General features: G+C 42.0%; 3 protein-coding genes and 7 non-coding genes across 17 annotated transcripts in view; 8 read left to right on the forward strand and 2 right to left on the reverse strand.

The window, feature by feature from the left end:
* CUNH11orf54 (chromosome unknown C11orf54 homolog) overlaps positions 1 to 461 on the reverse strand; it is a 23,777-nt gene extending 23,316 nt beyond the window's left edge. Inside the window, exon 1 of the mRNA XM_004708897.2 lies at positions 378 to 461. The gene's annotated coding sequence lies outside the window, so the exon portion shown is untranslated. The remainder of the gene's footprint in view (positions 1 to 377) is intronic.
* A 91-nt stretch (positions 462 to 552) lies between these two features.
* Positions 553 to 11,410, forward strand: TAF1D (TATA-box binding protein associated factor, RNA polymerase I subunit D). 4 transcript variants are annotated; one of them, XM_045293179.1, is made up of 13 exons: positions 553 to 619; positions 1,965 to 2,074; positions 3,725 to 4,109; positions 4,679 to 4,854; positions 5,576 to 5,633; positions 5,849 to 6,862; positions 7,029 to 7,063; positions 8,187 to 8,214; positions 8,420 to 8,450; positions 9,350 to 9,395; positions 9,719 to 9,747; positions 10,732 to 10,795; positions 11,047 to 11,410. In XM_045293179.1, exons 2-6 carry the CDS (start codon positions 2,031 to 2,033, stop codon positions 6,023 to 6,025), a joined length of 840 nt encoding a protein of 279 aa, XP_045149114.1. In that variant the 5' UTR covers positions 553 to 619; positions 1,965 to 2,030; the 3' UTR covers positions 6,026 to 6,862; positions 7,029 to 7,063; positions 8,187 to 8,214; positions 8,420 to 8,450; positions 9,350 to 9,395; positions 9,719 to 9,747; positions 10,732 to 10,795; positions 11,047 to 11,410. The 4 variants fall into 4 exon arrangements, with proteins under 4 accessions (XP_045149114.1, XP_004709020.1, XP_045149115.1 ...); XM_004708963.2 differs by having other exon boundaries at positions 5,849 to 6,026; XM_045293180.1 differs by lacking the exons at positions 8,187 to 8,214; positions 8,420 to 8,450; positions 9,350 to 9,395 and having other exon boundaries at positions 5,849 to 7,063.
* Positions 6,644 to 6,770, forward strand: LOC115870538. Its single transcript, XR_004046770.1, has one exon. It is a non-coding gene; the product is annotated as a small nucleolar RNA SNORA40 (small nucleolar RNA).
* Positions 8,006 to 8,139, forward strand: LOC115870534. The gene has a single exon (XR_004046766.1). It is a non-coding gene; the product is annotated as a small nucleolar RNA SNORA18 (small nucleolar RNA).
* LOC115870539 lies at positions 8,266 to 8,338 on the forward strand. Its single transcript, XR_004046771.1, has one exon. It is a non-coding gene; the product is annotated as a small nucleolar RNA SNORD5 (small nucleolar RNA).
* Positions 9,141 to 9,279, forward strand: LOC115870523. Its single transcript, XR_004046756.1, has one exon. It is a non-coding gene; the product is annotated as a small nucleolar RNA SNORA8 (small nucleolar RNA).
* On the forward strand, positions 9,498 to 9,628 carry LOC115870527. The gene has a single exon (XR_004046759.1). It is a non-coding gene; the product is annotated as a small nucleolar RNA SNORA1 (small nucleolar RNA).
* On the forward strand, positions 9,959 to 10,031 carry LOC115870522. The gene has a single exon (XR_004046755.1). It is a non-coding gene; the product is annotated as a small nucleolar RNA Z40 (small nucleolar RNA).
* Positions 10,836 to 10,956, forward strand: LOC115870532. Its single transcript, XR_004046764.1, has one exon. It is a non-coding gene; the product is annotated as a small nucleolar RNA SNORA32 (small nucleolar RNA).
* CEP295 (centrosomal protein 295) overlaps positions 11,355 to 13,052 on the reverse strand; it is a 45,981-nt gene continuing 44,283 nt past the window's right edge. For all 5 annotated transcript variants that reach the window (XM_045293174.1, XM_045293175.1, XM_045293176.1 and 2 more), the window contains 5 exons: positions 12,154 to 12,244; positions 11,906 to 12,061; positions 11,741 to 11,828; positions 11,569 to 11,668; positions 11,355 to 11,465 (listed from right to left, as the gene is read on the reverse strand). In XM_045293174.1, coding sequence (XP_045149109.1) covers positions 11,427 to 11,465; positions 11,569 to 11,668; positions 11,741 to 11,828; positions 11,906 to 12,061; positions 12,154 to 12,244 — 474 coding nt within the window. In that variant the 3' untranslated portion in view covers positions 11,355 to 11,426. The remainder of the gene's footprint in view (positions 11,466 to 11,568; positions 11,669 to 11,740; positions 11,829 to 11,905; positions 12,062 to 12,153; positions 12,245 to 13,052) is intronic.

The raw sequence follows: 13,052 nt of genomic DNA on the forward strand, positions 1-13,052 counted from the left end.
GACCCTTTCAGAGTGAAAAGTGGAGTTATCAAAACAAGTCCGAAGGTTTCTGGAAGGGAACCGGTGTGTTCTGGAGTAAGACTGAGCTCCCGTACAAAGGTGACACATTCGATCCTGGACAAAGCATGATCTTTACCTAGTATTTCAACACAAAACGGGTATTTGAAGGCAAAGGTATATGTCAAAAACCGCCAACCTAGAATTTTACAGTCTTGCAAACGAGAAAGACACAAGAAAGTCAGAAAACAGCGGAGCAAAGGCGATACTACGGGAACCAAACCAGGTTTCTAAGCTCTTCTTCGCAGTCTGCGTGAATTCTGCTCACTTGATGTGCAGTGTCTGTCATTTGTCAGAATGTTCTTGGCTATTGCACTTACCCAACAGGGTCACGGAGGCCTCCACCTTCACCGCCGCCGTTCTCCCGGACAACCCCGCCTCCTTTAGGGAAGCGCTCCGCCCCGCCCCCTGTAGCCACACCCCCGGGAGGGGGCAGCCTGGCGTCTCGTCTCCGCCCTCGTCACGTTGGTCCCGGCGTCCCTTAGTATCGCGAGATTTCGGTCCCATTCTTAGGCGGGTGCCGCGATCTTCTCGTCCGTTTCTCCCGCACGGCTGTGGAGAGGTAGGTGGTTTGTGTCCGCCGTGTCTGCGCGGGAATGTGCTTGCGGACGTCCATCGAGCCCCGCGCCGAGTGAGCGGGGGCTCCTGGCGAGACGTGGGCTGGGCTGGCGCTCACTGAGACGTCCTCCCCGGCTCTTTCGGACGAGGGCCCGGCTGCTTGTGTGGTTTTGCTCAGGACGAGACACATTCGGCGCTCAGTGCTTCTGCGGGCCTGGTGCCTGGGCAGCGGCCCAAGCACGGGTTATTCTCTTTACGGGCCTGTCTCGTTGCGCCTGGGAGGAGATGTTAGAGCGTTTTCCCATCTCGGACTTGTTAATTGACGCCATTTCTCCCCCTTGGCACTTGGTTTGTAGAAAGACTTGCGTTTCTCTGGCTGGTGATCTGGAAGAACCCCAATAGGGTCGAAAAGGAGTGTTTAGGCTCCCACTGTAAGCTGCAGCCTTCCACAACGAAGCGCTTTAATATTTTAAGTTAGAATCCTGGTCACGGATGCTGTTGGCCACGTGGCCACCCAAAATGGCTGAATTCTTGAATGGGAAGACAGAGTAGTAGGAAGCCCCAGAGCTCGAGAATGTGGCTTTTGGGTAGGCTTAATTTTGATAATCTGGCTGTTTTAAACGTTTTATTTTTTTATCATTTGATCATAATGTATGCAACTAGGGTCGATTTTCCCTGATTGTTGAGTTTGGGGTTGAGCAGATTTTTCAGCCAAGTTTAGAATTTTGGATTTAGAAATGTGCATCTCAACTGTATTGAGATTATACAGGTCCCTTGAGCACTTATACCGTTTACGTTCTTTTACAGTTATGCTAAAGACTTGCTCTTTAGGGACTATATACAAGCCTGGTGTGCAAAGTAGGATTGCTAACTGTTACTTTACTGTATCAGAATCACAAGTGAATCTAAGTGCCCATTCTGATTCAGAATGTGGTGGAAATGGAAACCTCGTTTAAAACTTAATTTGAATACCGATGTTAAATGTTCATGGGTTCCTATGAGGAACCTTGGTGATCCACAGTCTGCGCTTAGGCTGTGTAGGCAGTTCCGGCCATTCATTAAGTGGTGCCTGGCCTTACTGAAGGTAGGGATAATATTGGAGTCTTTTGATGGACTGACAGTACAGGTGGACTCTTCCATTGAGTGCAATACGAAAGGCAGGATGAAACCAGCCTGTTGGTTTGGGATTTGATTGAAAATGAGTAGAAACCTTGACTGATAGCATATGTGCTTAAATTCACCAGCTAATTCTACACCTCACAACGCTTAACTTTTCTATAAAGGTGCTTAGTGTCTCTCCCCTGAAACACTGGGAATCTACATCATACTTGGAATTTTTTTATTTTCAGGGCTTAATACTTTTTACTGAGGGGCCTGGATAATTTGTTACGGGATTTAATTCTCCCCACTACACAATGACATCAGATTTAACGGCCCCTGAGGAATTTGCCAATCAAAGGTAAGTGTGTTCTTCAGATCAACTTTAAACTGCTGCCCGTTTGTTAACTGAAAATGCTGAAAAACTGAAATTGAGTTGCTGGTCAAATCCCCTGAGGCTCAGAAATTGACAAAGCATAGGTCATCACAAGGTACTGCTGAGTCTGTTTTGAGTCACAGTGAACCTGAAAGGACCGACTAGAACTCTGCTCCCTTTGGCTTTCTCAGGTTGTAAGCCTTTACAGCAACAGACGACGGCTTCATCTTTCCCAGAGTAACTGCTGACCTTGCACACCCACTGTGACATCAGGGCATCCTATGAGTTGTTGATTAGGAAAGATTTTGAAAAGCTTGGTTTGCACGGACCTTCAAAGTTAGTTTCATTCTGTGTGATTGATTGGGTTGTTTGTAGTATATTCAAGAACGGGATGCATCCTCAGCCCTGTGGCACCTGGCTTTCTTGATGTCTGAAATCCTGATTAAATTGCTTGGTTTTTATATCGAAGCAAACATCAACCTTAAAAATAACCTTAGTATCACATAATAAAGGGTGCTGGCATAAATACAATGGAATGTAGGTATTTAGTATCTTATACATTGGGGGTCGGGGTTTGGAATTGAAACCATATCTAGGGTGTTCTGTACTAGGTTATGCCTTGGGCTGCTGAATTCAAGATTAGCACCAGCCATTCCCTGGGGGTGGGGCTGGGCGCTGAGGATGTCTGTTCTTGGGGCAGTCCTCCTTGGAGTCCTATGGGGCTGTTGAATCAGAATTGTCTCTGCAGCAGTGGGGTCTTCGTGTCACACATGCTTGTTTTAAAGGGGCTATAGCAGTGAAGCGAGATAGAAATTTATATTTATCTACGTGCTGTGAATATGGAGTTGTGTCAGTTGTTTTGAAGCTATCTGGTCTTCAGAAATCATTACCATCAAGTCTGGCGTTTGTCAGTGAGGATTAAGAGTGTAGGTAGGGGTGGAGTCTAGTTTCTCAATCAGCTCATAGCTAATGAGGCCTCTGGGCACGGCCTTCTGAGAATTCTGGGAAATCTAGTATTCCCTCCTTGGAGGTGGGAGACTGAACACCCTGGGAGACAGCAGTTGACAAGACACATGGGCCCACCCTGATGCAGAGACCCTTGCCAGCACTGAGATGTCTCCAATGCCACTGGCTCCAAGGACTTTACCCACTGGCCTGTGATCTTCTACATTTGGTGTCATTGCATGTGTTTCGTGAGTCAGAAGGACTTTATAGATTGGCATCAGACATATGGGCTAATGTCTGACTTAAGGACTTGATCTGGACTGCACTGGGATGTTTTGTCAATGTTCAATTGCTCTTGTGTACAAATCCCTTTCCTTACACAGGTGTGTCTGTGGATTTGTTTCTCTAGTCTTCCCAGACTGACACACCCCGTAAGACAGGGCAGAATTGCCCCCATAAGTTCAAGACGGGGTAGAAAGCCCTGCTTTTCTTGAGAAGCAGCTGTTGGTTTTAAACTGGCTCTTGAAGATCACAGGCCAACAAGGAACCACTGTGGGACCAGGGCTCGGAGGACCACTTACCTTTACCCCTTTAATATAATTAGTGCTGGCTATGTCTCCTTGCTTTAGGAATATCATGAGAATACAGTATTAGTAAAGTAGCATTCAATTCAGTGTTTTCTTTTTCTAGTGATGACTCTGAATCTTCTGGTAGCAGCTTATTTAAAACTCAGTGTGTGCCTCCTTCACCCAAGCGGAGGAGACAAAGCCCTCAAAGAAGATCCGTGCCTGCTGACAGTGCTTGGGCAAGAGATTCCTCTAGTGATTCCTCTTGGGAACCAAGACCATTGACCTTAAAAGCAGTGTTTGAGAGATTTAAAGCAAAGAAACGCAAAAGAAAGAAGAAGAAATACAAGGCAACAGGAAGACCAAGGGGAAGACCACCAGGAGGCAGAAGCAGGAAAAGCTCACAAATTGATCAAAAGCAATTTAAAGATCGAGGCACTGGTTTCTCGTTTTTAGAATCGGAAAATGGAAGAAACTCCCTTCCATGGAAAAAAATTTTAACATTTGAAGTGAGTTGGTCTTATCTGCACAGCTCAAATTTCAGTTGGAAGTTTGTTGGGCTACTTTTAGGATTCTTAGCATACCAGGAAAATATTTTACCCTATAAGTTTTATGTATACATCTAACCTGTAGCTTTGAAAACAATAACGCTATAGATAGCGGTTCTTAACCAGTGGGTCGTGACCCCCTTTGGGGGTCCAACGACCCTTTCATAGGGGTTGCCCAATTTATAACAGTAGCAAAATTATAGGTAGGAAGTAGCAATGAAAGTGGTTTTATGTTTTTTTTGGGGGGGGGTCACTACAAACTATTAAAAGGATTGCGGCATTCAGAAGGTTGAGTACAACTGATCTAAAACCTGTAATAGTTTTGCAGCAGTCAACCCCACAAGGCTGATAGTTGCCTGGTAATTGCTGAAAATTGTAGTGATGGTAATTCAATAATCAGTTCTTGGTACATATCCACTGGCAAAGCATTTTCTCTTCCCCCATTTAAGTCTAGTCATCTTCTGAGTCGGGAAGGAAAATGTCTTGTGAAAGACCAGAATGTGGTGCCTTAATGTCATTTTAATTTATAGCAAGCCGTTGCAAGAGGATTTTTCAAGTATGTTGAAAACCTGAAGTATGAATATCACCTCAAGGAATCTTTGAAACAAATGAATGTTGGAGAAGATTTAGAAAAAGAAGACCTTGATAGTCGCAGATATAAATACTTGGATGATGATGGATCCATATCTCCTATTGAAGAGCCTTTGTAAGTTGAAGCATGTAAAATCATTTGGTCATTGGAATGATCAAATCATTTCCTATTGTAATACTAATTCTTAATTTTCCCATTAATTTGTCAACAGACTGATGGGAAAACAGATTTGGTAGGCCATCAGCTTAGGTTCCCTCAAGTTTCTTGTTCACATCTATGAACACCCCAATTCATGATGGAGAGAACGCCAGTTTTAAAATAGCAGTTGGATGGTCATTTCTGACTGAGAAGAGTTAAAAGGGGATAAGGGAATGCCGCCTGTAGGTGCAGGGCATCATTTATTCCCCTGCTCAAGCGGTTTTATTAGTAGATTTACTGCCACCAGAAACATTCTCTTCCTAACCTGAGAATTCTGTTTCTTGTGAGGTCCATCATCCTTCCCTTGACACATCGTGTTTTTATGCCATCCAAACTACAAAACCAAGCAGGGCTACCCCAGTGATTGATTCTGACTCATAGCGACCCTATGGGTTTGAACAGAAAGCCTCATCTTTCTCCTGCAGTGGCTGATGGGCCTGGAGCCTGCAACCTCACAGCAGCCCAACGTGCCACCAGCACTCGCAGTTTTATGCTATCAGTAGCTATTATATACCTGGGCACCAAAGGAGATAGTGGAGTTATAGCATATATACATATAGCACTTTGGTCGTACTTAACAAGTCAGTCATAAATTAATTTGTCATTTATGACCTGATGATGTGTTTAAACACTGCAGGGCTGAGGATGAGGATCCAACCCTGGAATGTAGTGATGACTGTGATATCAAATTGGTGGTAGGTGATTTCTACTTTTATCTTGTATTTTCGTAGAAAGCTTACTTTTCAAAATACTGCGTAAATTTCAAAATGCTTGCATTTTGTTTTGGAAAGACAAGTTTTCCCCCAAACAAGCCAGGCTTTGCATGAGTTAATGTGGGTCTTAGCTCTAGATACAGGCACAAGGTACTACTGAAGTAACCAATCACCGTTGTGTTTTCTACTTTATACAGGAAGATAATTGCTTTATAATAAGTTGTGAATTCCCAAAGAAGAGGAAGGCAAATTTAGACGAAGACAATACTGAAGATGTTACATTGTTTAGGAAGGAAGTTTCTAAAACAAAGATACTGGGCAAAAAAGAGGACGGAAATGACCTGAACGGAGTCAAGAATAAAAATGTCAAATGAGGTAAAAAGAAAAAGCCCTTGTTCCCAGGAAGGCGCTGAGACGTGGGCATACATGCCAACATTGATGAGATTCTTGGAAGAGATTAGTAGAATGGAGCCTATATTTTATACCTGTGAGCTGCTCTATGTAGGAAAATCTGGATATCAGAGAAATTACTTGCTAGAAGTATTCTGACTGTGCTTGCTGATAGTGTTTTATTTCAGAAATAGTGTTTCAACACTGCACCAATTTAGTTGAGATTTTGAAACCGCCCTGCAGAGAAAAGTCTGATTGGCTGACAGCTTGGCACAAATTCTGTGGTACCTGCTTATTTGCAATTTTCATTTTGCAAATGGCTTCCCATACAAATGCCAACCACCTAAAACTCCCAAGTGCTAATTTTCATATTTATACTTGTCAGCAGCCTATTATAGTAATTTAAGGGGACACTGGCTGTGTAAGTAAAGTCCTTGGCTGCTAAGTAAACTACCTGTGGCTGCTGAGTAGGAGAGCCTTGTTTGCCTCTGAAGATTTGCAATCATGAAGCCCCATTGGGTGATCCCATCTACTGTATCCTATTAGGGTATGTATGTAAATACTCTGCTTTTATATAGGGTCATATCCTACAGTTGTATAACTGCATTTGTGTTTGTGTTTGTTTAATTAGTGGACAAACACTCAAAGACAGGTGCAAGAATAAATCCTCTTTTGCAACCCAAAACTCATTGTGCAGTATGAGTTTTGATACAGATAAGAAGGGACATGTCATTAAACCAGTTACTAGAGCACAGTGTCTTGACAGTTGTGGACACTTCCCAGGACTTGCTTTTGAGGGCTTCAGACGAAACATCAACCAGGTAAGGAATGTGCCGACATGACAATGGGCATTTAAAGCTGTTGTGTATTGGAACTTACGTTTTACCCGAGCAGTAGAGTAGGTCATAAAGGCTATCTTGGCTGCATTTTAACATTCTAATCTTACTTATTACCATGAAACATTAAGATTGTCTCCATTTTTTTTAGACATTTTATCTTGAACCTGATGCCTGGACTTTCAGGTATGTCTAATGCTTTTAAGCATGAAATTTTTAAAATCAGTTGTCAGTGTACAATGTCAAGTAATTTTAAACTATATTGGCATTTTACTAGACCTTTGCGGGGAGGAGTCTAATTGTCATACATTGATCTCTAAATATTTCATCATAAAAGTAGGGCACCATCTCTATCTTTAGGAGAGCTAGAAAACTTAAAAAGGATCATAGGGATTTAAGTTATATTTTATGTTCTTGCAATGGATATTCAAGAATATATAGTATAGTGGAAATGGCTTTATTTCTGAAATGTAAATAATTTAGTTGTAAAGTTCCCTGTGTTAGTCCCTTACTATCATTACTGATCTTGCATCGTAATTCCCATATGGAAAGTGATTTTAGGCCTCACCTTACAAAATTATCCTTTCTCATCACAAGCAGCCCCAAGTGGTACTTGATCCCCAGCCACCCTGGGCTAGGTCAACACCTTGACCTTGGGATCCACTGGACCCACTCAGATCACCACACCTGCACATTTAAGGATTTTCTCTAACCTTAGTGAGCCTCACCAATGATTCACGGTGGATTTTGTAATTGATAGCCTTGCTGGCTCCCCTAACCCCTGTGGGTGAAAGGTGCAGGGCAAAGCTTGAGAGGTCAGAGTAACAAGTATCGACTCATCCATCCCATGGCTTCTATAAGCTGAGATGCGCACCTTGGTAAACCGTTTCTTTGAGACTCCTCAGTTGAGCCTAAGTTTTGAACTATGACCCCACTAAGTTGAAAGGCTGAGCTCACTGTAATTGCACTTGTTTTGTCAGAACATAACTAAGTACACAGTGATCGATTTATTCTTGAGTGATTGAGATCTATAAGAATTTTGGTTATTTTTTGCAATTTGTGTTAATGAGAAAATCAGGGCAGGGCAGATGACAAATCATTAGTATTCATTGGACTGTGTTCTTGATTGTTGAGGTCTATCCCGATGGGGCCTTGTCTGTAGACCCACATCGTTGGAAACGCCTCACAGAGTAACTCTGTGGTTTGCTTTACTCGCAGAACTGCTATTGGTTGGATCTGTGAGGAAGAACTACAAGACAAATTTGTAGATAGTAGGAACAATCTAATAGGTACTTGGTTTTGATCCTAGGTATTGGTGTAATCTGCACATTTCTTAGGTAAGTTTAAACTGACTTCAAATGTCATCTTTCAGCATACTGGTACATATAGTTCATGTGATGAATTTAACTGTTCAACTGCTGAATGATACAGACATGAACTAAAATCTTCATTCTGATTGAGCTTGATAGAACCCAAGAATGCACTTATTAAACTTAACAATCAAGTAATTTTAAATCTTTTTTTTTAATATTGTCACCATAGGGACTGCCAGGGATTACAACTCAGTGTTCAGGTAAGTCCAATATGCTGATTAAGTGATTCCATAGTTTAGCAATAAACTACATAATTATGATTTTGGGAAATAATGTCATTCCATCCTTTGCATTTTCCCAATAATTTTTTTGAAGCCTCAAGTTTACATGTAGGAAGACAAGATGGAATAGGTTGGTTGATTAAAATGAACTTCATGTTTCTTTTGGAATAATGAAGGCTAAAGGCCAAGTGCCTATTATAGGAATGCTGTATTTTAAGACATTATTTTTGAGATCAGTATGTGTGTTAGACAAGGAAACAACCAGGATAACGGTTTTATAGATCTGTTTAGCACAAAGGAATGTAACAGCTAATTAGTCCACATAGCAGTACAGAAGGCTCAGTTCAACTCAATAGGGCTGCTGGGTTCAAGGTCAAAGAAGCAGACAGCTGAGTCTTCCAGAGAGCAATGCAGGCAGACTAGCCAGCAAACAGCAGGGTGGATCTCCAACAGTCAGCCAGATGACAGGAAATGACAGTCCCCAGGTTAAGAGATAATATGCACCAGCAGTGTGTAGAAGCAGGTACACAGGCAGTGTAGCTCACAAGTTAAGGCAATGCACGCTGATCAGATTACCAGAGGGGGGGGGGGGGAGACCTAATTTCCTACTGGCCAGGTTGGCACAAGAACCTTACCTATCACAGTATGCCTGTAAACTGCAGACCTCACAGCACTGCATGGTATCTGCATCCAGCAGCCTTTTCCTGCTGGGGTGTTCAAAGGACAGTGCAATAGAAATTCAGTATCTGGCATCGTTGGTTTTCTTGGCTTTGTGCATGTTAAACCTGGTATTTCTATTGATACAGTTCACATAATTCCTTTGAATGATAACCTGCTTGTTGATAAAATGTTAGGAACTGATTATTTTCTTTTTGTAGGGTATCTGAAATTGAGAGGAAGGCAGAATGAATGAGATCCAAAGATGTATGTAAGGCTTTCTGTTCTTGTCTTAGCAGTTGGCTGTTCCTTAGCAACAAACTTCCTGCATGCATGTAGAAGTGTAGCGCTGAGGAACTGCTTGCATGCAGCCTCAGTCTGTGAAAGTGGGCACAGCTGATCACGGTGTCCAGACAAGCAGTTGTGGCTGAAAGGATGACAGGTTTTGCTTCCACCACTGTGGGTTAATTTCAGTGGTGACAATGAGACCTGTAACACTTTGCTCAAGCAATACTAAAAGTTAGCAATGTAGAAATATTTAGCACTAATACTATTTACTCCCAAAACATAAATGTACTTTCTACTTCTAGGGCCCTAAAGGGAATAACAGAATTTTCAGGTATGATATTATTTCAAAAAGGCAAACGGTTGGCTCTAAATCATGTTAGCATTTTTGCGCCCGCCCCCCCCACCCGCAAATTTTATTTCAGCATCATGGTTCTTAGATTTATTTCAAAGTCTTGGTAGCATAGTGTTTTATCATCACTACTTTATTAATGATATAGAAACATGTTAATTCCTTAATTACTCAATGTATACATTCTGTGACGGGATGTTATGATGACAGGCAAATTGTTCAACTGCTCTGAATAGGATGAGTGAAAATGGCCTTTCTGAACATCCATGTACATTAAAGATTGGTCTCAAGTAATATGTGAAAAAAAGCACCTTTTATTTTGGGGGCTCACAGCTCTTCTCACAATCCATGGTGTCAAGCACCTTTGTTACATAGGTTGCCATCATTTCCAAAACATTTTTCTACTTGAGTCCTTGGGATCAGCTAATTTCCCCCCTCCCCCATCCTCCCTCATGAACCCTTGATAATTTATGAATTATTTTTTTTCATGCCTTACAACAACCACTGTCAATCTTCACGCGCTTTTCTGTTGAACGTTCCACTGGGAGGGAGTTATGTCAGTCATTGAGATCGGCTCCCCTTACCTCCCCCCACCTTCCCCTCCTGGTGTCATTTGTAATGGTTCCTTGGGCATACATATGGCAGGGTAGATAGGGGTAAAGGGGGAGCTAACAATTGAGTACAAGAGGAGGAAAAAGCCTTAGCTCTTGATGTCATTGAACTATTTGATATGCCAATTATACCAATAAAACGTGGTTTAAAATAAAAGACACGATGTCTGAGAAAAAAATGCTTGCAAGTAGTAACCAGAACATTTGTGTCTGTTGGTCCAGATGCAAATGGGAACATTCAACTTCTTTAATTTCTCCTATGTATTGTTTCCAAAAACAATTTTAATGCATAAAAAATTGTATTGGGTTTCTATTTGCAGTGTAGATAGATACTAATTTGATCTTTTTTTCATAGGCATGAAATGTTTGACATTTGTCCATAATGGAGGTTAAAGTGGTGTAACCAGAAGTATTAACAGGTAATTGGTTTCCCTTTATAAACTGTTTTCCAGTCTACAGTGGTCATTACCAAGGCTTTTAGAATGTGGTTTCTGATTTGCTGTGGACATGACCATAGACAATTTCCCAGGAGGTTTTTGTTTTTGCTACCTTGCTAGCATATAACCGATTGGGGACATTGCTGAAATGTACACTACACTACAAAAAGATTGAAGCTACACATTTTCTATAAGCCTTATACTCAGTAAAATTTTGTTTCTGCTTTTTCAAGGTCTGAGATTAATGCTTACTAGACAATGGTGGCTCGTGGCTCCTTACAAAGGTGAGCGCACTTTAAAGTCAGGTCATTTCAAAGCGGGCTTATGGAACTGAGATCAAGAGCTCTTAACGCCGTGACCACAGATAGTCTCCACGGAATGCCATCGACCTCCACAGTGCTGTTTCCTGAATGTAACCATGTATCTCCACAGGAGTTTATAAAAACATGTGCCAAGTTCAACCAAGGGGTAATTTTTTTCTTACCAGGGCTATCTTGAACTTTTGCAAGATTTAGAGGAACCAATGGATGACAAAGATATGTAAAACTCCTTAAATAAAATTTATTAATATTAAATAAAATCTATAAAACAAAAATGTTTACAGTGCAGAAAATCAGCGTGTATTTCTGGCTCGAAGTTTCGCTAATGTTTTCTGTGGGCGAATGAAAAAAAAAACAACCAATTAGAATGAAAGGTCTGGCTACCTTTAAAAAGTGGCCCTGGGAACACACATATACACACACACACACACACACCTTATGGAATTCTCTAGCCCTCGCTCTATTTTGGGCATAAGCTTCTTGTGTTGCCTTTCTTTCCCTTTGCTGTTTCACTTCAGCTAATTGATTGTATGACCTATAAAAAAATCAGAATTAGATTGACAGACAATATGAAAGGAATTTGAAAGTTTACATTAAACCAAGTTACCTCAGAGTCCTTTGGTACATGAGGGCTTCTTCTGATTTTCTGTCTTCAGGGAGAGAGACTTTACTTTTCAGTTGGTTTACAGAAGAGCCTTTGAGAGAATACATTGTTATGTCAGTATTTTTAATGGAGAAAAGCCCTTAGGACAAGAACCTAGTTGCAACATACCTGTAGGTTTCACTACTGGAGGGTTTTCAGTGACTCTTATAGCACGGTCCCTTATTTCTTTCTGTCTCAGAGTTGATCTTGCAATAAATAGTTTTTTCTTTTTAAAAAATGCTTCTTGTAAACTCTCAGGCACAGCTCTAAGAGTTGGAAGAGTTTCTGTTTAAAAAGTAAGCAAACAAAACTGCAGCGGCTGCTCAAGCCCTCATCCCCCCTACCCCAGCCCATGTACTGGACTTGGCCAAGCCTACCTGTTGATGTTGATGTTTGCTTCCCAGAAGGCTCTGTAGATGGAGAATCTGAACTTCCTGTTTCTGGCACAAGGGGCAGAAATTCACTCACCTAATTGTAGAAAGATGGGTAACTTCCTGTCAGTTCTAGGTGTGTGTATATAGTGCTTGGCTGCTAACCCTAAGGTTGGCCCTAAACACAGCAACAGACTGGCAGAGTAGAGCTCCTTTGGATAGGGTTACTCATGCCTCCCCCTTGGTCTGCAGCAACCACAACATTCCCAGAACACCAGCCAGTTCTGCCTCATTCAGCCCTATGGGTTCTGGAGACTAAGGGAGGGAGCCTTGTCTTTCTCCTAGAGAAGCTGGTGTTTCAAACTACTCACCTCAAGGTTAGCCCAACTTGAAACCACTATGCAACCAAGCCTCTCCAACCCATGATGGCCTGATTTAATAGCCATGAGGTTTTTATGGAAGGAGCCAGAAGATGGTTTTTATTCTGCCCTATAGTCTTCAAGTGACTCCACCCAGGTCATGCAGCCATCTCTGCTGTCCCCATGAATGTTATACACACTGTGTGTATGTGTGTGTGTGTATATATATATATATATACATAGGGTACATATATATAGGGTTTCTGAGTCAGAACTAAGTGATTAGGTATTTGGTTTTAGGAGCCCTTGTGCCTCTGGTAAGGTGTTCGGCTGCAGGCTAAGGACGAAAGGTGGCAGTCATTTGCAGCCCACTAGCTAGCTGCTGTGTGCCCAAAGAGGCCATTACAAAGTAAACAATGGAGGCAGCAACCATCAGACATTTCCAAGAGTGCTTCCCAAGCTGTCTGCAAAGCTACATGCGTGACCTGTGCCATTTACAGCAAGGTGGTCGGGAACCGTCATGGGAAGCCTGGAAGGACCGGCACC

This window comes from Echinops telfairi, unplaced genomic scaffold (assembly GCF_000313985.2).
Source record: "Echinops telfairi isolate 266 unplaced genomic scaffold, ASM31398v2 ScPeMD7_1713;HRSCAF=2227, whole genome shotgun sequence".
In the NCBI taxonomy this organism is placed as follows: domain Eukaryota; kingdom Metazoa; phylum Chordata; class Mammalia; order Afrosoricida; family Tenrecidae; genus Echinops; species Echinops telfairi.